General features: G+C 49.2%; 1 protein-coding gene across 5 annotated transcripts in view; it reads right to left on the bottom strand.

Annotated features, from left to right (window-relative positions):
- The window catches only part of LOC311594401 (bcl-2-like protein 1), a 52,371-nt gene extending 29,326 nt beyond the window's left edge, over window positions 1–23,045 (bottom strand). The window contains exons 1-3 of one of the 5 annotated variants that reach the window (XM_084776048.1): window positions 21,955–22,406; window positions 21,556–21,686; window positions 20,590–21,265 (exon numbers count right to left, since the gene is read on the bottom strand). In XM_084776048.1, coding sequence (XP_084632174.1) covers window positions 20,590–21,153 — 564 coding nt within the window. In that variant the 5' untranslated portion in view covers window positions 21,154–21,265; window positions 21,556–21,686; window positions 21,955–22,406. The other 4 variants (XM_084776050.1, XM_084776049.1, XM_084776051.1 and 1 more) reach the window with 4 other exon arrangements.
- Window positions 23,046–24,559: the final 1,514 nt, after the last annotated feature.

The following is a 24,559-nucleotide window of genomic DNA, read 5'->3' on the forward strand; positions in this document are numbered from 1 at the left end:
TGCTGATATTATGAGTATGAGCCACATAAATAATAATGATGATGACAGTAATAATACTTTTTAAAACTTTAAATTATGTGTGGGAGTATGCGCATGTGAGTGCAGGTACCTGTGGCGGCCAGAAGAGGGTGTAAACTCCTCTCAAGATGGAGTTACAGGTGGTACTGGGGAATGACCTGGGGTCCTCTGCATGAACAGGAAGCACTCTTTAACAGCTGAGACATCTCTCTAGCGTCCCACTTCTTTCTTTTTGAAAAAATATACTTAACATATTTTTGATTATTGGATCAAGGGGGAGCTCAAACAGATGGCATTGTGGTGTTGCTCTACTTGGAAGTATACAAGTTTGTTTGAATCCTCCTAATCAGACTCTAAAAAGTTTAAATTCAAAATCCAAATCCACAAATAAATTTTGTTTGCCCATCTACAGTGCTGGCTTGAGCTTAGGACTTAGGCAAAAAGAGACAGAAAGATCAAGAGTCACAGGGTTAAATGAAGGCAGAAAAGAAAACCTTCGTGAGACTCCTCTTGTCCTTCCAACAACAACAACAACACAACAAAAACCCCAAAACCTTTTACACCTGCCATGTTGGCATACACCTAGAACTCCAGCACAGAAGGCCATGAGTTCAAAGCTTGCCAGGGCTACAAAGTAAGACTATCTGGAGGAAGATGATGAAGGAAATGCATCTTTTAGCTACTTTGTTTTATTCTATAAACAGGGTCTCACTAGGCACTTGAGAGGCAGAGGCAGGCAGATCTGTGAGAGTTCAAGGCCAGCCTAGTCTACATACATACATACATAAATACATACATCAAGTTCCAGGTCAGAGCTACATAGAGACACCCTATCTAAAACAAAACAAAACAAAAACAACAACACAAACAAGCAAAACAATATGGTCTCCTTATGCAGCTCTGGCTGTCTTAGAACTTGCTATGTAGTCCAGGCTGGCCTAAACCTCAGACACCCACCTCCCTCTGCCTGTCAAGCATTGGGATTAAAGGCGAGTGCTACCTGGGCGACTTGCTAGCTCTTAGAACAGTGAGCACTGCAAGTTATAGCCATGGCCCTGTCGACAGGTGGAACCCCCATGCCCTAACTTTATTCTGGAGAGACTTGCAAAGCAGGAAGGGGCAACGACTTTCAGTTCCCGTAAGTCTACAGCGACAGCTGATTCAGCTGGATGATGTCACCTTCACAAACCTCCTGACTAGCAGCTGAGAGGGGAAAGCAGGAAATTAGAGGATACTGAATGGCTAAGTTCAAACATGCCTGTGGCAAAGCCTACAATGACTCGGAGCCCTACACATCCCTTTGCAGGCGAGCTTCTCAGCAGCAGGGCAGTGGGCATCCCTCGAATCTCAAGACGCTTCTCCCCCAACCCTCTTCTGCACATTCTCAAACACAGTGGCAACAGCCACAGAAAGAAGCCTGGCTTTGGAGCAGACCTGTCTGAGTCCAAATCTAGGTTTTGTCTTATACAAGTTGAGGACCTTAATTAGCATGTAATTTCATCTCTCTGGGCCTCTATTTCCTCACTGGAAAGAAGGTAGCACCACTTACTACTCAAGAATATGCTTGTAGGCCAGAGCTGGAGAAGCAGAGGAAAGTGGACGCTTACTTGGAACCTGTTGGTGAGGCAGCCTAGCCTAATGAGGACAAATGATGGAATCTGTCTCAAAGGACATAAATAACACTGCTGAGGATGACACCTGAGGCTTTGTCTTCTGCCCTTCAAAGGTATCCATGTGCATACACACAAACTGCACATACACATTAAAAAAAAGACATTTTAGGGATAAGTGGCAAAAAGAATACATGTAAATTACTGAGTACAGCACTTGGTACTTGGACTCCTACTATCTAGAACTCCCGCCCCCCCCCCCAAAAAAAAAGATGGTAGGTTGAAAGAACACTATTAATTTTCTTTTCTTTTCTTTTCTTTTTGTTTTTTCTCTGTGTCATCCTGACTGTCCTGGACTTGATTTGTAGACTAGGCTGACCTCAAACTCACAGAAATCCACCTGCCTCTGCCTCCCGAGTGCTGGGATTAAAGGCGTACACCACCACCACCATCGGGCTATTTGTTGAGACAGGGTTTCTCTGTGTAGTCTAGATGTCCTGGACTTGTTTTGTAGACTAGGCTGGCCTTGAATTCACAGAGACCTGCCTGCCTCTGCCTGGGGTTACAGACACAAATCCAGCAAACACTACTAATTCTTAGTAGCTTTTGTTGTTGTTTTGAGACAGGGTTTTGTGTAGTTCAGGTTGGCTTCCCATTCACTATGTGGCTGAGGATGAGGAGGAAGAACTCCTCTTCCTAAGCACCGAGATTAGGGGGCACATAGGCACTATACCTCACTTTACACCAGGTTCTAAAAGGCCGCTCTGGCTGCAGTGCTGTTGAGGCAGGTGTGATTTTTTATATGGTCTTGATCTCCTGCCTGTTGTCCTATCCTTCTAGACACTCAGAAACAGGACAAGAAAGATATGAAACAACTACAGAAGGACTGAGGAGATAGGAGTGATTTCTGCCCTGGTCAAAGGGTGGGAATCTGTGGTGCTTTGCTCTGCAGGTAAAGGGAGCTCCCGCTCAGGGAGGAGTGAGAACCCTAAGCCACTGTGTTGTTTCTGCCTCCTTTGTGGGAGTTTTTGCCAATGACACAAAGCTCTGGAATGCAACCCCCCTCAACACACTGACACTCACAGGTGTGCACGCACGCACGCACGCACGCACGCACGCACAAACAGACAGACTCACTCTCTCTCTCTCTCTCTCTCTCTCTCTCTCTCTCTCTCTCTCTCTCTCTCTCTTCGTTCACAGAAGCACAGCTGTGCTTTGCAGTCCTCCCAGGATCTGTTGGGAGATAGCCTACAGGAAATGGTCGATAAAGAGCTACTGATTGATTAATGAAGAGAGGGAATATTCTCTGCCATTAAGCAGATATTAACGAGCACTATGAGTACTGCCTTAGTCTCTGGGGTCTGAGGTGATTAGGATGGGTGTCTGGATTTTTTCTGAGTTCAGAATCAGCAGAGAGGGCTAAACCGAAGAACTACAGTGCTGGATACAACAGTGACAGCGGCAGCATTTGCTCGTCTCCCCACGCACCCACAACAGACAAAGGGCTTCTGAGGCAGACTGCTTGGGGTCTGAGCATGACTTTACCACTCACTGGCTGGATTCTGTGATCAGTTTCCTTCTCTGTGCCTTCTTTTCCCACTGTAAAATGAAATCAAAAGAATAATTCTTCCTGGTTTGAGGTTTGGTTTTTTTGTTTGTTTTTTGTTGTTTTTGAGATAGTGTCTTCTGACCTGAACTCAATTCCTAACATTCATGTTTGAGAAGCCAGGTGTGGTGGCATGCACCTGTAACAATATTACATGACAGATGGAGACAGGTAGGTCCCTGGGGCTCACTGGCCAGCAGTTTCGACTAAGTAGCAAGAGACCATGTCTCAAAATAAATTAAAAGTGGAGAGTGACAGAGGAAAAGTAGTTGAAGCCAATCTCTGGCTTCCTTAACATTTGCACACACAGACAAGTGCACATATACACATACACACCTACACAACACACACAAACATAACATACATGAAAGAAAAAAAAGTGCAGCTACTGTCCAGCATTAGTATGTGATGACACCCAGACTCAAACCCATTAACTGCAATTCTTTTTTTTTTTGGCTTTATAGACCAGGTTGTCCTTGAATTCACAGTGATCTGTCTGCTTCTGCCTTCCAAGCGCTGGGATTAAAGGTGTGCATCACCACACCTGGCTTTTAACTACAATTCTACTCCATGCTTTCAACTAAAGCAATTTCCTTCTCATAAAGATCCAGCACCAGGGACCAGAGAGATGGCTTGGCAGGAAAAATGTCAAGAAGGCGCATGTCTTTAATCCCAGCACTCAGGAGGCAGAAGCTGGAGGATCTCTCTGAGTTTGAGGCCAGCTTGTTTTACAGAGTGAGTTCCAGAACAGCCAGAACTACACAAAGAAACCCTGCCTCAAAACAAAACAAAAACCCGCAAACAACAACAACAAAACTGACCTCTGGCCTCTACACACTTGCTGTGGCACACATGTCTAAACACACATACACACACACACACACACACTAACAATGATGATTCTCATAATCATGATGATAAAATAAAATAGAAAACAGTGCCTCAAACAACAGAGCCTCACAAAGAAAGACAATTATCAGGTCATTCTCCCTGGACCCTTTCCAATATAGGTACCGAGAAACCCAAAGGAGTCGAGACCTCTCTTTCACCCTGAAGGGCTCAAAGGGTCTGATGTCAACTGTAGGCTTTGTTCTGAACTTCCACACACTACTTGAGATACTAATATGGAACCTTATCTTCTACCTCCAAATCAGAGCCCAGGAAGTGCCACAGGTGCAATCCACCTGCATGGACAGGCAGGCGGGACGGACTTTTGTCTGGTCCTAAACACCTTTCAGTTTCACCACTCAGCCACCAACCTGGGGCCTCATATCTGCACCTGCTGCCTGACCCAGCTCCAGGAGGCCTGGAGCCCTAGACTTGGGCTTCCTCCCTGGACCCTGTCCTAAAGGATCATTTCTGAGTGACTCCCTAAAGCTCTCCCTAGCATGGTACCCTAAGGGTTCCATCTGAATGTGGCTGCTGTGAGTAAAGGGAGCAGGTGGAGCAGGTGGAACAAGGGTTGGCTACTCGTGTTCTGAATCAGAGGTGAGTGTGGGGTGAAGCGTTGTGTGCCCTGGGCTTTATATGTAAGTGACACTGCTCTGAGCTGGGTCAAGCTCCTACTAGTGCCCTAGCTGGACAGGCAAGGACATCCTGGGATTAGAAACCAATAGCCATTTCTACTTCTCATTTGAGTTACGCTCAATAGTCTGAGCTTCCCTGCTAATTTCATGGCAGAAGTCAACCAACAGCCAAATCGGTGAGGGACCAAGCTACACAGAGAAAGAAATTATAAAGACCTAGAATCTGGTGAGCTTATTCTCTATGAGGCAGTGTACAGAGCACTTTCCACACACCAGCCATCACTAGATACTTACCACTAGGTGGGAGGCCCAACAGTAGCTGCTAAGACTGAGTAAGATGACCCTGTGCTCAGTCACCTTAGAGCTTCCTCCTTAGTGGACCCCTCTCCCCAACAACTCCCCAGTGAAACTACCTGTCTAGAAAGAACTACTTCCCCTTTATAGATGTCTAGGCTTAGAGAAGTGAGGTAGTCCAAACTCATGAAAATAGGGAAATATTAAGTCAAGGTTTCTTTCTAGCTTTTCTTTTTTTTCTTCTTTTAAATGCTTGCTGGTTCAGTGAATGAATGAATGGTACAGATATCTATGTCTGTGGCCTTAATCAAGGAGGAGCAACAAGACCAAACATTTATAGTTCTTAAAGTGCTTTTTCACTTATCACCTCCTTGAGCCTCCCTGCCAGCTCAGGAGGGAGGCAAAGCGGGTGTTATCTGTCTTCAACATATGAGGCGACAGGCAGAGCTTAGCAAGAGGCCTATGGCCACTGAACAAACAAGAAATGAGGCCATCCCAGAAAAACTCCACAGTATCCACAACACATAGTTTAGTTATACAGAGATGGACGCACCCACTATGTGCTTGGCATGCTCCTGTACACTTTAAGTGTTCAACTCATAAATCTTCCAGTCATCAAATATAAGGGGTCTGCCATCTAGGAGAACCTTGGCCAAGATTAGAGAAAATACACACCATGGCCAAATGCCTAACCAACAACGTGGGTTAAGCTGTATACAAGTTCTGGCTTGAGGCCCTGGTGAGGGATGTGGGGGCGAGTGTGAAAGTCAAGGTCCTAGATTTCCTAAGTCTTGGGCCAAAGGCTAGCCACATCTTCTGCAGTCCAAACACTTGCTCTCAGAAAAGTAGCTCCTTTAACCCCAACACTCTGGTGGCAGAGGCAAGCAGATTACTCTAAGTTTGAGGCCAGCCTGGTCTATATAGTGAGTTCCAGGACAGCCAGGGCTACATAGGGCAACCTTATCTCCCCCACCCCCACCCCCAAAAAAAAGCCAGGCAGTGGTGGTGCACGCCTTTAATCCCAGCACTCGGGAGGCAGAGGCAGTCGGATCACTGTGAGTGAGGCCAGCCTGGTCTACAAAGCAAGTCCAGGACAGCCAGGGCTACACAGCGAACCCCCATCACAGGGAAAACCCACAACAACAAAAGTAATTCCAACAACAATCAAAGCAACTTAATCATGCGTGACAGCACCCAGACAACAGTGAGAGCAGCCACTGTCACGCTGAGTGGTTACTATGCCAGGCTCCATGCATCTTAACAGTCGTTTTCAGGCTCAGAGTGTTTCCAGAAAAGCACGATAATTTATTATCTTCTTGCTGTTTTTCTAAAAAGCACATTTATTTATTTTTTGGGTGGTGCAGCCCTTGTTTGTTTGTTTGTTTTTCCCCAGAGAGGTCTCACTCTATAGTGCAGGTTGGCTGTAGCCCAAACACTTGCACTCAGAAATCAGCCCCTTTAAACCAACACTCTGGCAGTCTTGATGGCATTCTTCCTGCCTCAGCCTCCCAAGTGCTGGGGTTACAGGCAGGAGTTACTATGTCCTGCTACTGTAGCCAACTTGTTAATTATTTACTTTTTGTTATTCTGAGACAGGGTTTAGGCTAGTTCAGAACTCCTTCAAAGATGACCTAGAACGTCTGATGCTCCTGAATACTGAGTTTCAGACCTGTGTTACAAAGCCTAGGTAAGTGCAGTGCTTAGGTTCAAACCCAGGACTTCCTGCATACTAGGGAAACACTCTACCAGGTGAGCTAACTCCTAGCCCTACTTATGGAACTCTTCAACAGTGATCACTGATTTTCTTCCAAGGAGAGTACCACAAACACCAGGAGCAGCTGCTACCAGAGAGCGTGGAGGCCTCCAGAGACCCCAGAACCTTTCTACTCATCCAGATGTAGTCTCAACCAGTTTCTATCTGTTTTGAGACAGGGTCTCTGTGGAGACCAGCTGGTCCTGAACTCAGTTTTGTCACATCCTCCCAGATAGCTGGTTTTACCATCCTACTGAGAGAGGAAAAGGACTTATGTTCAAGGCAACAGCAGTTTCTCCCTCTATGTCCCTCAAGGAGTTTGTAGCGTCTACTGGCCATTCACCCCCCAAGGCATGGACTGTGAGACTTCTCCTGGGCTTGGCAGGAGGCACAGCAGAGGAGCCTTATTGACTGTGTCCTCCCTTGGGCAACAAGCCTACACATGTGACAAGGAGCATATACTTCACATGGAACTGCTTTGGGGACATTCCAGGGTACCTTTTGGGCCCAAGAAGTCTCAAGGATGAGAGACTGGCACAGCCCTGAACTGCAAGCTAAGCTAACTATTTCTAAGCATTGTAACTAGGTCATCAGGTTCCTGGAGAAGCCAGCTGTGCCTGGGGGGGGGGGGGGGGCAGGGGAGGGAAGCTTTGTAGCCTACAAAGATCCCTACTTCCCCTCAGGCCACACCCTCCTCGAAATCTGCACCTGCTCTCGGGCTGACCCCTCCCCCTAGTTGGCGCAGCTGTCCTGGCTCCCAAGGCCCTTCTCTGCCTTCCTTGGTGGGAAGGCCCTTCAGGAGGAGACACCTTATTGTCATCTGAGACTTTCAGAGGAGCTAAAGAAGTAGCCGCCTCTCTGGAGGGTAGTTTTGCTCTACCAGGGCAGCAAGAAAGCTGGGCCTCTTTGGGACTGCCAGGGTTCCTTGCTGGCAGTCACAGCAGGTGGCAGGAGACAGGTGATGTTTACCCTACAAAGGCTAGAGTTGCCAAAAGGCTTCAATCAATCCTTTGAATCTGCACCTGGCTCTGAGCCCCAAATAACAACCAGGGCAGCCTACCTGATCTGCAGGTCCCAGGTGCCTTTTGACTTTTCCCTCCCCGCAGCTCTGCCTGCTGAGTCCCAGCTGGCAAGGGCTTCTTTCTCCCAGTGGTTACTGGAGACCTGACTGAATCCCATGGGTGCTCTGGTCTGTCCATCACTACCATCAGCTGCCCTCAGCCCTATGCCCCAGGCCTACATCAGTCAGGCTCTGCTTCCTTCTGCTTGACCAGTTTTAACCGCCAGCCAAGATCCTCCTCAGCCAAAGCTGTGATAGCTCACCATCTCCCGGTGCACCCTTCAGATTTGGCTGGCTGGTTTTTACCCAGCTAGCCTGTCCCAGCCACATTCCTTTCACCTATTTAAATCTTTCATCCATCGAGCTGGTGTGGTGGTGCAAGCCCATAATCCCAGCTACTGGGGAAGGTGTCACAGGAAGACTGAGTTCAGGACCAGATGGCTCTACAAGGACCCCGTTTCAAAACAGGCAGAAAACGCTGGGGCTATAGACTAGACTGAGGGAAGAACGCTTGCACAGCATGGTTAAGGCCGGGGGTTCAACCCCCAGCATGCAGAGTAGGAAGGAGCAAAGAAGCCTTCATGTTCAGATCTTCCTAACAAGTGACAGATAGCCCCAAAAACTGAGTCTACCATACACCTGGCAGAGGGCTGAGTGGCCTACGCTCTACAGAGTCACTCTCTCAAAAAGTATAGGCCATTGTCACCTAATTCCAAACATTGTGCCAGATGCTGGTGACAGAGGAAAGCTTTCAGGACAAAGGCAAATACTCTGGGAGCTTACATTTCCCCGAATTAGACAGTAAACATGTAAACATGAGTAGCCTCTGGGGAAGCGGTACTTTAGGTTGAGACCTGAATGATAAAGGAGTCCTAATCAACCTGAGGCAGGCAGCGTGCCTCCCAGCAGAGGAAAAGCATGGAGCCTCTGAGGAAGAGACCCATTACCATTATCTTCATCTCACAGATGAGGAAACGGAGGCCTCAGCACACCAAGTGGAAAGGCTATGGTTACTTAAGCCTCCAGTGACTTTCCCCACTCTGACCCCTTCCCCTGGGCGTGCAAGAAGAGTCTAGACTGGCTATCTGGTTGGCCTGGGGCCAGGTGGAAGGTGACGATGCAGACTGAGGGTGGAGGCCTCCGGGCCAAGTAATCTAATGGGTGGTGATGGGAGGAGTGGGAGCGTTTGGCAGAGGCGCAGGCCACCTGTAGGATGTGATCAGTGGTCTGGCCTCCTCCACCTTTTGAGTCTACGCCACAGATTTGGCACAAGTGTTTGGGGCTTACTCCCGACTCAGATGTGTTTGCTTCCTCAGGGACTGACAGGGTACTACTACATCTAGGAGTAACAAGCCTCCTGTTCCCTAAACAGACCCTAGCCAATCCCCTGCTGAAGCCTGGGCACTGTGCCAGGTATTCAGGATAAAATAAACCAACCCAGGTCTGCAGAAAAAGCAACAACACAGTGCCATAAGGATAGACTTTGGCACAAGGCATGTTGTCAGGCTGTGCTCTGCCTCTTAGAAGATGTGTTACTACGGAGGTCTCTGAGTCCTGGCTGTGCCCTCTTCACACCACAGCAACGTGGAGACCAAATAAGACAATTACGTCAAGGGCATAAACACAGCACCTGGCACAGAGCAAGAGCGCACTCCACACACAGCACCTGCTATTATTCCTAGCAACACACAGGCATTCACTTTCTCATTTATGCCTGGCTTACTCTGGCAAGGTTGGCGTTATCTTCTCAGGTGTATGGAGTTGAGAATTGGAACTCGCTTCACACGAGTCCAGGGTTTTCTCTATGTGTTTGTTAAAAGTAATGAATAAATACCATTTTGGCCTGGCTCTGAAAGATCCCTCAGAAACCTATGCAATAGCCAGGCACAGTGACATATGAGTGTTAGCCTAGTACTTTCCAGGTAGAAAGAGGACTGTAGTGAGTGCCAAGTTAGCTTGGACTACAGAAACAAAACCCCCAAAATCTCATGTGTTAAAGACATGGTCCCTAGTGCAACAGAGGGCAGGGGCAATGATGGGTTCACTGACTGACTGGGATCAAACTATTTTATTTAGAGACTTGAAGGTGGGGAGGGGTTAAAAAGGTCTGGTCAACCTGACATCCTCTTTTCTTCACTAAAGAGCAGAGTCATAATTTAATGTTCTATTGGGCAATGGGGAAAATGTTGGGGGGAAGTAAATCACTAGGGGCAGACAGTGATGACAGTGATGGGTACATTCTTTCCTAGCTCCCTCTCTCATGCCTCTTGCTTCCTTGCTGCCATGAAGTAAGCAACTTTGCTGACTACTCATAAATCAGAGACAATGGAGCCTAGGGCCATGAATTGCAAGTTCGGAAACAGTGAGCTAAAATGTCTGGAAGCCGAGGGGACAGACAGATGATCACACAGACTGACTGAAATGGCAAGAAGGACACTAGCCAGTCCCATGGTATGAAGCACTGAGACAGAACAGGGCGCACAGTCTCTCCCTCCACCATAGCGATGGCTTTACTTACTTAAACTAAGTGAGTCCAGCTTTCGGAGAGGCAGGCAGCACAAGTAACACTAGGGTAAAAGCCAGACACAGGAGCAGGGCATGGTAGAGCATGCCTGTAATCCCAGAAAGTGAAGGGAGGAGGATCAGGAGTTCAAAGTGATCCTCAGCAACCTAGTGAGTCTGAGGCCAGCCTAGGATACATGAGACCACTTTTCTCTCAGCCTTGGTTTTTTCTTAACCATAAAATGAAGATGCTACCTACTTTGCAGGCTGTTTCAAGGATGAGAAATAAACAGCCTAAACTCTAACAAGGCAGACCTGGGGTCAAGTCCTGACTCTGCCTCCTGTTATGCCCTTCAAAGTTCAGCTAGCTTTCCTCCCAAGCTTTGCCCAGTACCAACTGTGCTATGCAAACAGGCTGCTTTACTCCTGTGCCTCAGTTGTGGAAAAGGGCTAATAATAGTACCTACTTCATCGAGTGCTGCTGTGCGAATGGAATCAATTAGTACTTGTAGCGCACACTGAACAATGCCTGGCATAGAGTAAGCATTCAATAAATGCTAGGTGCTATTAATAGCAATGCTAACAATAATATTAATCACCAAGCGGAATAAGAGGGAGGGGTTGCTTAGTCCTGGGACATGGGCAGCCTATGGAATAATTCCACAGAAGTGCCTGCACATTTTCCTGGAAGCAACCTTTCAGTCTGTGGGAGACTCTCCTGTGGAAAGGGCACGGAGCTAGGCTCCCAGGTCCCCGTCCCACTGACCAGGGGCCAGCCTCTGGGGAGGCAAGTCAGGTTCCTCTGAAGGGACACTGTGTTCCCAGTGCTTGTGTTCCAGGCGCTGCCTGACTCTGCCTTGGAGAACAAAGGCACATGTGTGTGGCCAGGGTGGAGGGAGGGGACTGTTTCCCTTTCAAGAGCTGGAACAAAGGATCTGAGGCATAGTTGAGTGCATTCCAAGCCCCTCCCAGGCAGCTCCCACTCTTCAGATGACTGTCCAACAAGGTTCCCCACCTTCAGCTTCCTCCTGAAAGGTGACTTGGGAAGGGGGGGCGAGCTCTGTCACTCCGCCGCCCTGTCATCAATCTCCAAGAGACAGGATTTTAAATGTAGAACCCTGGATACCTCTCTTAGCAACCTTTGTCCTACGCTTGATGGGTAGGGACCCCTGGGAGAAGTCAGTTCAAGGACGACCCAAGTGACAGATCTAAAGCCCTGTCCATGAAGAGTCCATAACTGACAAAGCCGAGGAGACAGTCTAGCATCAGGGGCAGAATTACCAGAAAGACATCCCAGTTCTAAGGGGGAGGCCAGCAGGTTGGAGAGAGAGAGACTAGGTGAAGGGGGAAGGGAATGAGAGCAGAGAAAGTGACTGAAAGAGGAAAAGGAGGGGCAACAAAAAAAAGTAGGGGGGCATGCCTCTTGGGACATTACTTTCCAGTTTCCACACTCTGCAGCAAGAATCTGGCTGCTGGGCCGGGACAGGAAGAAGTCATTGCAATGGCATTTCCTGAAGAGCACGAGAAAAAGCTCTAGTTCCGAGGGGAACTCTATTCCCCTATCCAGAGAACTCCGTAGCTTGGAGCCAGTGTAGGCCTGGCCTGAGACTCACTGGGGATGAAACCAATCAGCACAAGGTCCCAAAGGTGGTTTCTCTCTACAGAACAGTGACTGAAGGAGCCCAAGGATCACGACAGCACTGCCTGGATGACTGTCACTATTCTGAACACTTTAGGGCCAGGAACTGCCTTTCTGAACCTTCCCAACAGGTCACATGCAGGTGACCAGTGAAGTCACTAATCTTTGAGCCTTCCTGCTTCTGTGACGTGGGGACGGCACTGTCCTGACCCCCAATCTGCATGGCTGAAAGTGTCACAAAGACAAGGTAGGTAGGCAAGTGCTCTGTAAGCTGGAATGTGCTTGTCAGTGTGCACGAGACATCACCCTGTGGTGACATGTGTCCTGGACAGGCAAAGACTACTCTAAAATAACTGCCGTGAGCACTCAGAGGCAGAAAGAGATGGATCACTGTGAGTTCGAGGCCAGCCTGGTCTACAAATGGAATCTAGGACAGCCAAGGGCTGAAAGAGAAACACTGTCCTGATAAACCTAAAAAAATAAAATAACTGCTATGAAATAGCCTTTTTGGTGAAATTTGCCACAGGGCTGAAGGCCTGTGAGAATCCAGACACGTAGGATGTCATTCAAGATCCTATCATGAGGGAGAAACTGAGGTCTAGGAACGAAGGGATGTGTTGACAGACTGAATACGCACGCTAAGAGAGTATATTTTGGATCTTTACCCTGAGACCAGGGAGAGCTTGGTCCACCAGGGCATAGACACACTAGAGCTCACACCATGACAGAAGGCTGCCATGAGACTGCGCTAATGGGTAACTATAAAGAAAAGGCAGAATGGACTCTTTGTGAATGAGCCAAGACTTCCATGGTACATGACATCAATATGCTGTCAAGCTCGGCATATTTCAATATTTTATCATTGTGCCCAAGATTCAGGAAGGTCAAAAGAGCTTGTGTGGGGTGGGAGTGGGTGTTAAGATTTTAACTTAGACAAGCTGCAGTTTTTCAGGCAGAAACAGAAGAATAGAAGAGGGCTATCTGTAAAGAGTATCTGTGGAGAAATGTTTCTGAAGAAGAGTTAGATTTTTTGTTTGTTTTTGTTTTGTTTTGTTTTTCGAGACAGGGTATCTCTATGTTAGCCTTGGCTGTCAAAGACTCACTTTGTAGACCAGGCTGGCCTCGAACTCACAGTGATCTCCCTGCCTCTGCCTCCCGGAGTGCAGGGATTAAAGACCACGCCCGGCTGAGTAAGAGTATTTAAACCTAGGAGAAGGGCTACATCCCTGTCTGGCCTTGAATTCACGATGCAGTCTGTACTAGCCTCAAACCCAAAGCAATCTTTCTGCCTCAACCTCCCAAGCACTAGGATTATAGCCATGCACCACCATACCCAGCCTAAGAGCTTATCAGCCCTCACTGTATCTAGAATCTCCATATGGCTTCCAACATGACTGGATGGACCAATTCCATGTCTTGTGGAATACCATGAGCAAAGTTGGTTTCCTCTCCCATCTCTTCTCACTACCTCTACATCCACTTAAAGCCAAGATGCTTTCTCACCTGCCAGTGGCACCAGCTTCTTTGCAAGGTGAAGATCTGCTTACACCCTTACAGAATTCTGAGCATTACCTACCTGCTCCAAACCTACTCTTGGCTTCTAAATCACTCCAAATCAAAGCTTCAACCTGTCCTGTAGCGCCCGTGTGCTCTGACCCCAGCCTCCTGTCCTGTAGCGCCCGTGTGCTCTGACCCCAGCCTCCTGTCCTGTAGCGCCCCTGTGCTCTGACCCCAGCCTCCTGTCCTGTAGCGCCCGTGTGCTCTGACCCCAGCCTCCTGTCCTGTAGCGCCCGTGTGCTCTGACCCCAGCCTCCTGTCCTGTAGCGCCCGTGTGCTCTGACCCCAGCCTCCTGTCCTGTAGCGCCCCTGTGCTCTGACCCCAGCCTCCTGTCCTGTAGCGCCCGTGTGCTCTGACCCCAGCCTCCTGTCCTGTAGCGCCCGTGTGCTCTGACCCCAGCCTCCTGTCCTGTAGCGCCCGTGTGCTCTGACCCCAGCCTCCTGTCCTGTAGCGCCCGTGTGCTCTGACCCCAGCCTCCTCTCCCTTCAAGCTCTCTCTGCCTTTATTTCCCACCATGCTGTTCCCTGCTGCTGCTTCAGCCAAACTGTCCTTTTGCCACCCTGAAAATGCCAAGCATCTTTCCACTCTTCTGCTTGAAAAGCTCTCTATGTGGACCCACAGTGAACTGTCTCCCCTCCTTCAGCTCTTGGCTCAAATACCACCACCTTCAGGTATTACCCTTTGTGTGTACGGCATACCTGAAGCTGGGAATTCTGAGAAATCCACACTCAGAGAGTACACATAGGAGTAATCTGAAAGCTGTTTTCTTTTCTCTCTTTCTTTTTTTTTTTTTTGTTGTTGTTGGTTTTGGACACAGGATTTCTTTGTGTAGCCTTGGCTGTGCTGGAGAAAAGCTGTTTTCTATAGAAACATCTATAAAAATATGTCTGTTACAAAACTATTTGTATCAGCTATTGGGTTGTTCTACAACTTTTATTACCTAAGATATATTATGTGAATAGCAAGACAGTATTTACTCACTGTAATTCACAGCTAAGCTTTCTATAACTTGAATGGCCACTGTATAAAGCCCTATCTATTCCTTCCTTCCATTTATTTACTTACTTAATTATTGGTTGGCCTCCAACTCAGAGATCTGGCTGCCTCTGGCTCCTGGGTGCTGGCATGACAGCAGTGTGCCGCTACACTCAGCCTCCTATTCCTCTCTGTAGCTCAGGAAGCTACATGAGCTCAATCATGAATCCAGTCCTTCTTTTTGTTTGGCTCTTGTACACACATGATTTATCAAAATGTTTGGGTTTTCTCCTGTTAATTTGTCTTATGTCAAGTTAATTCACATTCTAGCCAAAGAACCTCAATAGGTGAGGGGTGAGCTATTTTTCATTCCGGTACATCTTGGTTGTCCATTTTTTTTGATCACTCTTGAAGTTTCATTCCCTTATCTGTGTATTTACTTACAGGGGATGGGGCATGCCATGGCACATATGGAAGTCAGAGGTCACCTTGCAGAGTTAGCTCTTCCCTCCCACTATGTGGGAACCAGAGACCTAACTCGGGATGCCAGCACGCACCTTTCCTAGCTGAACCATCTTGCCAGGCCCTTTGATTACCATTTTTAAAGTACTGCCCCACCCTGCCTTGCCGGGCATTACCTAGGAACCAATCTGCCTTATTTTCCTTATTTTCTTCAGAGTACCTACTATCAGCTGATGTATCACAGACAGAGAGAGACACACATAGACACACACTGGAAACCAAACTTTGATCTTCTGGAACAGCAGCAAGAGCTCTAAAACACTGTGCCATCTCTCCAGCTCCCGAGGCACACAGTATCTATGGACTGCTGTGCCATATGCACTCACTCCATCATTGAGTAAAATGTCATACAACTCTGTGTGTGTGTGTGTGTGTGTTTGCACTCAGCTTAGCTTGTATATATATGAACACGAGCATGAACATGCATTTGGAGGCCACAGGTAAACCCTGGGGATTGCTCCCCAGAAGCTATCTCCCTTACTGGTCTGGAAGAAAACTACTAGGCTAGAGTGGCTGGCTCAGAAACCCCCTTGCCTCTGCTTTCCAGCTTTCGGATTACAAGTGCACACCACTATGTCTTGCTTTTTTTTTTTTTTTTTTTGGTTTTGTTTTGTTTTTTGAAACATCTTTTCTGTGTATCATTGGGTTTCCTGGAAGTCACTCTGTAGAACAGGCTGGCCTTGAACTCAGAGATCACCTGCCTCTGCCTCCCAAGTGTCAAGATTAAAGGTGTATGTCATCACTGCCTGGGTCAAACTTGGATTCTTTTTTTGTTTGTTTGTTTGTTTGTTTTTCAAGACAGGGTTTCTCTGTGTAGCCTTGGCTGTCCTGGACTCGCTTTGTAGACCAGGCTGGCCTCGAACTCACAGCGATCCGCCTGCCTCTGCCTCCCAAGTGCTGGGATTAAAGGCGTGCGCCATCACACCCGGCCAAACTTAGATTCTTATGCTAGCATAGCAAGCATTTTACAGACTGAGCCTTAGCCTCCATTATAGTTTTTGTTTGTTTGCTTTTTGTCTTTCCACTAGAATGAACTACATGAGGCAATAACTTAGTTTTGCTTGGTATTTGTTTCCCAGTGCCTAGAAGAGTCGGGGCTCAATAATTTGGTTAGAGGAAGCTTCCACCATTAATATTCTGGTTTGCTAAGGTCTTTTCCTCAGATCCTCAGTCTCAGTGCTCTGGGTTGAGATAACCAATGTGAGCAAGATGTGGACTATACCTCAGCTCCTGAGAGAGTACAGCTGTTAGAAACGTCTTCTCTGCAGCAACTTAAAACTACCAGTTAGCTTAACTTCCTTTAAACAAAATGCTGGGGACCTCATATATAAGATGAATAACAAACTGGTGGCAATTTGTCTGGATCTCTCTTTCCCTAGGTGAAACAAAAACCCAGGGGGACTATCTGTATCACTCCATGCCCAATGGAGGCGGGGAAGACACACTGTGAGTTGCACAGACAACAGAGGATCCAGAGTGAGTCCTGCAAGAAAAGAGGAGGAGTCCTAGGGAGGAGCCTCCAGGCTGGGGATGGAGACAGCAACCTTGGTAGACCAAGGTTGTTGAGGGTGCTGTTTCTATTGCAGAGCAGATCACTGGTGATTACCCTTAAATCTAACCACACTAAACCCAGACAAGCAGCAACTGCAGAAAAGCAAGACTCGATGTAAGCTGAGGGCTGGGGAAAAACCAAGAGGAGAATGGCACCCGAATCCACCAGCCTTGAGACAGGCGTCTGCTAGGAGAAGGGGTCGGCTAACAATACTGCTTCACTCAGCCCAAACAAAACTGGTGGTTGCCCACAAGAAAGTCAGGAATTTCTCCAGGTTCCACTGGGCCCTAAAAAGTACCTGGGTAATTTTCAAGCAGAAGGTGAAGAACCCCATGTGGCTGCTGGGGACATTGTTTTAGGGAGTCTGGAAAACCCTGTGATGGCAAAAAGACTTTTAAGAGCCACTTAAAAAAGGATACTGAGAAGAAGTGGGTGTTCCAAGGGGGAGCCCCTCAGACACTTCTACTCCATTTGAGACCTGAATGAGATTACTAAAAATTTCTCTGCTGGGGTTTCTGATGGGGCTTCCCCCAAGAAAACCACAGAACTGCAGAATTTGCAAATGGAGCTGAGGTGCATCAACTAAGCACAAATTCCTATCTGTGTCTCACTGAAGAAGCCAGAACAGGTAAGAAGAGATCTGCAGCTTGGGAAAGGCCAAACTAGGGGTTCTCCCCTATAATGCTTGCTCTATGCTCCTAACAATGGTGACTCCATTGGGCAAAAGGGTATCTCCAGGGCTGGCTGTACCAGTGACTGGCCCACTTGGGGCCTCACCCACATTCAAAACACCCCACCCAAAGTTTCACCCACTGGGGGCTAGGTCTCAGTGAACTGGCTAGTTTCTTGAGGAGTAACTCCAGGGGGTAAAGTTCAGAGCCTTGAGGGAAGAAGCTCATTCTGGAGAAGAAGTGCGTCTACCCTACAATTAAGGGTAGGGAAGGGCTTGTATTCCTGCAGCTGCATATCATTATTCCATTTTACAGGTGGGAGAATCAGTAGACAAGAGACCCAAACAGGTTCAACATTTTTCAGGTGACTCAGGCAGGCTGGTAGTAAGATGGCCAGAGGGGAGTTCCAATCCTTAGAGCATCACCCCACAATTAGCAGAGATTCTGGGGCAGGCCATCTCCCCGCAGACATGCCACTCTCAGTGACTGACAAGGCTGAGATTTTAACAATGAAGCCCATCAAGGCTGGGCAAACTCCTGATGCCACTCAACACTTGCTACGCCTGAGCTTTAGGAGGGCCACCATCTGAGGTCTCCACATATTTGGGAACCTGTGCTGCTGATAAAGGCACTGTTTTCAGACACCTGAACAACGCCACAAGTGCAGCAAGAAATGAGCACCTTCTACAGGCATGCTTTCCTCAGCCCAACAGCAACTGGCATTCTGTGGTTGTCTGTCTGGATTACTAGTTCCTGAGCAAGGTATGGATAGAAAGGATTTGAACTCCGAAATTAGGCCTACCTCAATTTAAATTTCACACGCAGACACTTAGTTGGCTGAGAAACATTTCAGCTCATTTAGCTACTGGGAGCTTTATGTGGAACGTGGGAATAAACTGACCTACCTTGGAAAGTTACTGTGTGGAGCATATGAATGACCACATATTTCCGTGATGGAGAGAGAGCACTGAAAACACCACTTGCCTTATAGTAGCTGCTCAGTAAATCGGCTACATTGAAATATAAAGCACAATGTGAATGCATGAGGCGCTCAAGTTACTCAGGAAAGGCAAAGTTCTTTTCCCTTGGCTAAAGGCTAAAGGGTGGCTCAGCGCATACCCTGAGCGAACCACCGGGACTCTGAGCGTGGTGGCTGCGGCCTCCAGGAAGTTTGGGAATGCTACTGTAGCAGCATCTCACAGCTCAGAGAAGGGCTGTGCCTAAAAGGAAATGGGCAGGCACCTTCTTCCACCGAGGCTCAGCTAACACTCAGTGGAATGTTCTTTACCCCCTGGTTTCGGGGAAGAGTGCATGCCCAGAATTGGTTCTGCCGTAACTGGCTCTTCTGCACACATTCCCTCGGCTTACCAAGCAGAAGTAGCAGGTTACCAGGTATGTTGCCCAACAGGCTCCAGAAAGTCTTGAGTGGAGAGACACCAGGAGGTGGAATTTTAGTCAGTGGAGATCTATCGAACTTGCCCTAAGCTGCAGCCTGAGATAGATTTAGCATTTTTCCAGGTTAGTGAAACAAGACACGCAATAGGGAGCAGCTGGCAACTCTGCAGAGGCTGGCAGTCCAGCAGGTACCTCTTCCTTCTGCCTACGGTTTGTAGCTGGCACGGGCCTACCTGGTATTCGGACCACTAGCTAAAGACAGCGGGCAAGCAATAGAGGCAGAGGGCCCCAGTCTCCTTGCCGATGCCTCAAAGGGTGTGTCTGAAGGGCAGGAATCCTGTCCCTCCTGTCATCAGCTGAACAAATATTTGCCCCAAAAGAGAATCAAAGCAAGAATGAACAGAAGAGGTCACAGCACAAACCAACAGGAACTATTTAATCATTCATCTCCCCAGGGAGCTCATTTACAGATTGGCTTTCAAGGCTGGCAATCCTTAGCTCAAGGGAGCCCACCTTTACCTCAGCCAACTCTACTCTGGTCATCTGACCTCTACTGACAAGTGACCTCCTTGCCTTTACACGAGCTACTGACCGAGCAGAGCAGGTAAAGTTTCAAGAAATGGGAAACTAGAGACAGGATGGGGTCCCTGGGCAAACCCAGGAGGTCTCTTTCTCAGCAGTAAAGCAAAGTGCCTGCCCCGCCCTAGGCCCAGCCTAGGACAACTGAATTCTTGACATTCCGGAGTCCATGGTGCATGGCTCTTCCACCTCACTTCCTCCAATGGATGACTTATTTTCACAGCCTGTCCATTTTCTACATACTCTGAGGGGACAGAACATGTCTCAGAAGCCCCAAGCTCCCTTCTTCCAGAATGGAGTTTACTCTGAAGGGTGAAAACTGCCTACTCCAGTGGCCACTGGTGAGGAAGCTCTCACCTCTACCTCACCCTGACTAGGTGACAAGCAGAAGGATTCTCTGAAGAAAAGGGACTCACTGGCGTCAGCCTCTGTGAGTCACAGTGGTCTGCTAAGCAAGGCAAGCTGGCCACATTTTTCTAGTGCGAGAACTAAGGCCCCAGAACGTAAACCAGCCTGTCCAAGATCACATGGCCAGTTAAGTGACAGGGCCAGGACTCACACCCACATCCAGTCTGTCACCAAACCTTAATTTCCTATGGAGCCTTACAGACCAGGTTCTTGCTCTGCCGGCAAACAGCTGCCTCAGTAAAGAGGCCCCAGGGCCCTGACCAGAAAAGCACTAGGCAGAACAGCTGGAGATCCCCACCCGACCCTGGGGCAGTGAGGTGCAAAGTCCTGGGGCTCAGTATATGACACAGCAAGAGCTCCACAAACAAACCAACCATGCAGAAAGTTGCATACCTTGGGGAAAATGAACTTAGGGCCACAGCACAAACACAACCAGCCCAGACCACTTTTTAAAGCCAGACAGCACTCAGCCACTCAAGACAGTGGGGCTCCTGCCTGGCCAAATGGTCTGAGTACTGTGCATGCAATTACCCTGGGCTTGAGATCACCGGCCCTTCTGTTTCTCCATGTACCGTGTTCTTCACCCCCAGCCAAGGTGACCCACGACACGAGGGCGGGCAGGACGCAGGGAGAACTTGCCACTCATAGGTTTTAAGCCAAGGAAACAGCCTATGTTTTTCTTTGCTGAGAGAGAAACTGGAACAAAACTATGAAACTGTGGGGCTAGAATGAAAGACGAAGGTCCTTCAAGAACTGGGTCGTCTGTATTTTCAAGGCTAACCTCTTGTTTCGATAGCAAGCCAGGAATGTCTCCCCAACAATCAACAGCCTCAACAATCATGCCATGCAACAGAAAAGAGACCGACAAGGGCAGTTGGGATTCACCACAGAGAGGAGACACACAAGGGGCGTGGCTCTTACCCAGCCGCCGTTCTCCTGGATCCAAGGCTCTAGGTGGTCATTCAGGTAGGTGGCCATCCAACCTGCGATCCGACTCACCAATACCTGCATCTCCTTGTCCACGCTTTCCACGCACAGTGCCCCGCCGAAGGAGAAAAAGGCCACGATGCGACCCCAGTTTACCCCATCCCGGAAGAGTTCATTGACTACCTGTTCAAAGCTCTGATACGCTGTCCCTGGGGTTATATGGAGCTGGGATGTTAGATCACTGAACGCCCGCCGGTACCGCAGTTCAAACTCATCGCCGGCCTCTCTCAGCGCTTGCTTCACTGCTGCCATGGGAATCACCTCCCGTGCTTCCAAGCTGCTGCTGTGGCCAGTGGCTCCATTCACCGCCCGGCTGTCCGCCAGGTGCCAGGATGGGTTGCCATTGACGGCACTGGGGGTCTCCCTCTCTGACTCAGTTACTTCTGGGGCCTCAGTCCTGTTCTCTTCGACATCACTAAACTGGCTCCAGCTGTATCCTTTCTGGGAAAGCTTGTAGGAGAGAAAGTCAACCACCAGCTCCCGGTTGCTCTGAGACATTTTTATAATAGAGATGGGCTCAACCAGTCCATTGTCCAAAACACCTGCTCACTCACTGGGTCTGCTCGGTGTTTAGCGATTCTCTTCCAGGATCCAAAGCCAAGAGACGGTTCTGAAGAGAGAGAAAGAGCTTCAGGAGAAAAATTTTAATATGCATGTCATTTACCTTACAATATCCCCATTCCTCTCCTCCAGGTACCAGAATTGGTTTTTTTGTGGCTCTTAGGAAGGTCTGGGTCCAGGTTCTAAAGGACTTCAATTAAGTCAGATTGAAAGGACCAGCAAGCTTTGAATTGTTTCATCAGCCTCTTTTTACTACAACCACCCACCCCTTTTTCTCCGAAATGCCTTTCTCAAAAAGTCACCCCCATTGGCATACAACCCCCCCCCCTCCCCACCTACATTCAAATCTATCTCCGGCGACAGCTAGCAGGTGCAGCCCCCCGGAAGATCTTTTGTATCATAGGTCGGGAGGAGGTGGTTCTGGGTCGCCGGTAACTCAGCCAAAGCCCCGGTCAGAGGGATCGTGCGACCTGGTAGGCAAGCCCAGAAGGAGACCAATTGCGAAGCTTAGGAACCCTCGCTTGCTTTTTCCATCGTCCAGATCGAGAGCGGCCTCTCTCTGCTCCGCAGCCTCCAGCCACCCGGGAGCCCAACCCCCTCGCTCTAGCACGCCCCTTGGCTCTCCGCCTCCTACTGGGAGCCAGGAGAACTCTCCCGGAGGTATGGGCTTAGTGTAATTCCGCCCCCCCTCCCCCCCTCCCCCGCGCCGCCCAGCTTTCTTTCTTTCTATTTAAGTACCAGCCCTGGATGAGGCTTCCGAAACCCTAAAGGGACTTCTCAGGGAACCTCAAGGTTTCGCGCAGGGTCGCGAGGAGGGGGAAACGGCCTCGGCTCTGCGATCTGATTTCGGAAAGACCACCCCCGGGCCTTTCCGAGAGGCTGTATGCTGGAGACCCCCCACAAACACCGCTGGTTGTTTCTGAATTTCCCAAAAGGCCCTGGACAGGGCGTTGGGGAACTGCCAGATCCTCCATTCCGCGCCCGGACACAATGGCCGCCGGCACCCCGCACAAAGACGGGGGTGAGAGGGAGGCGCTGCGCCCCGCCACCGGCCAGGAAGAAGGGTCGAGGCTCCCACGGCGGAGACCTCGTTTTCCTGAGGCCGGGCCCAAGGCGGCCTCCTGGAGCCCCCTGCAGGGCTCCGGGGCCGCCGGCTGCTACGCGCAGAAGCCCCGGGTGGGTGGGCTGAGGCCTCGCTTACAGCTCGCGCTCCCCCGGGCCGGGTACCCGCCGAGCCACCGCCCCGTTGCTAGGCAACCGCCTTCCCTCAGGGGCGCCCCCTAGACCTCTCCTGGAAGGAGGGGTCTCGCCCCCGCGGCCCGCCCCAGCATAGCCAATCCGCGGGCCGAAGCGGCACGGAAGCGGGACGGCAAAGGCTCCCATTGGGCGCACGGCCTGTCAGGCACAAGGGAGGCGGCGCTCTCACCTGCGAGCCCAGTGAGCCGTGGGGGGCCACATCCCCCCTTCATCGGCCTGGTGGCTTCCAGACGCGACGGCGCTTCGCGGCTGAGTTGTACACCGCGGACTTGGGTCGGCCTACCTGGCTTGACTGCTCGCGCCGCGTCTCCCGGAGAAGCCGGCCTCAGTTTCCCCTGAAGAGACCGGGGGAACTTGCAAGCGCAGTCACTTCCGGTGCCGAGGCAGCGCGCGCGAGCCCGAGACGCAAGAGGAGTGCGCGCCAGGAGGGACTGGCTTCGAGACGTGGGAAACGGCGCCCCCTGGCGACGGATTTGAGGAGTCGCAGGCGCTTTCTGTGGTTCTTCCATCCTTCCGTTTTTTATACTCAAAAGAGCACTTTTTCTTGGGTGTCCAACATCGGACAGGTTTCTCAATTTGTGTATATTGTCCTTAATTGTAAAACTGATAGCAGTATTGACCTCTCATCGAGTGTGCATCAGCTATCACTTAGAAACCCCGAAGAATAGAAAACCCTTAATTTGATTGGATCATTGAAGACAGTTGTGAACAAGGCAAGGCTTGGTCTCTGTTTTCGTGAAGACTTATGCCTTAGGAATGGAGACAGTGTCCAAATAGGAAAATACACAAAAAAAATATATTGAAAAAAAACACCCCAATCCTGACATTTTGATAGCAATGACTAAATGAGAGTTGCTTTAGCGTGAGTGATCTTTTTCAAAATGCAAAGTTTGACTCTGACTGACCACTGCAGTAGAATGACATTTATTTAACAGGTTTTCTGCCCAAGCTGTCAAGTTTTATGTCCTCAAGATGACCTTAATTTCTGATCCTCCTGTCTCACGATTATACCCAGTTTCTGTGTCGCTGGGGATCAAACGGAGAGCCTTGTGCATACCAGGCAGGCGGCAGGCATCCTACCGAATGAGTTATAGCCCCAGTTTTTTTAAACTATTATTTTATTTGGGGTGTGAGTGTGTGTGTAGGTGTAGGTGTATATGTGCCATCAGGTGTGTGTGGAGATCAAAGGACAACGTTTGGGAGTTGATTCTTTCCAAGAGTGGAACTTAGACCTTCAGGCTTGCAAGGCAAGTTCCCTCTTTTCATACAGAGTCTACTTAGGTAGCTCTGTAACTCAGGCTGCCCTTGACCTCGAACTCACTGGATAGCCTAGGTTGGTCTTGAACTCATAGCAGTCTCCCAGCTTTGGTGGACTGAGAGCTACTGGGATCTCATTCCCTCACGTGCATATGGCCACTGTTGGATGCCCAGTTTGTAACATAATACATGCACTCTCTTCCTCTCCTGCTTCCTGGCTGATGAAGGACATGGCATCTGGAAGAAGCTGTTCCTTTGTCCATCACTGGACAGTCTGGAGACAGAATCCCACGGTCTTTTGCATAAGAAGGGGCAGCATATGCTGTAGGCAACAGAGTTCATTCCACGCTTTCGGGAAGCCCCCTGTGCGCTGGGTGTGAGAGAGCCGGTGTGGAACGGACACACCAGAATTGTTTCAAACTCATTATCTTCTCTGAGCCGCCTAGATCTCTCAGGTGGGTGTAACTGAGCCAGCCTGAGGAAGCAGAGACTAAAAGAAACTAATAAGTTACTCAGAGTAAGAAAGACAGTGGGGGGGCGGGGCCAGGGAGGGGCATAGATATGAAACAAAAAATGTAAGTGCTGGGGCCTGGAGAGGTGGCTTAGTGGCTAAGGGCACTGTCTGCTCTTCTAGAGGTCCCAAGTTCAATTCCCAGCAACCATGTGGTGGCTCACAACCATCTCTAATGTGATCCTCTTCTGGCCTGCAGGTGTACTTGCAAATAGAGCACTCATCAACATAAAAATAAATAAAATCTTTAAAAAAAAAATAAAGATAGGTGTTGGAGCGGAATGGCCCTGGGCTGGTTGGAAACTGAAGCCGTTGCTT

Source organism: Acomys minous, assembly GCF_964271855.1.
Source record: "Acomys minous genome assembly, chromosome: 3".
Classification (NCBI taxonomy): domain Eukaryota; kingdom Metazoa; phylum Chordata; class Mammalia; order Rodentia; family Muridae; genus Acomys; species Acomys minous.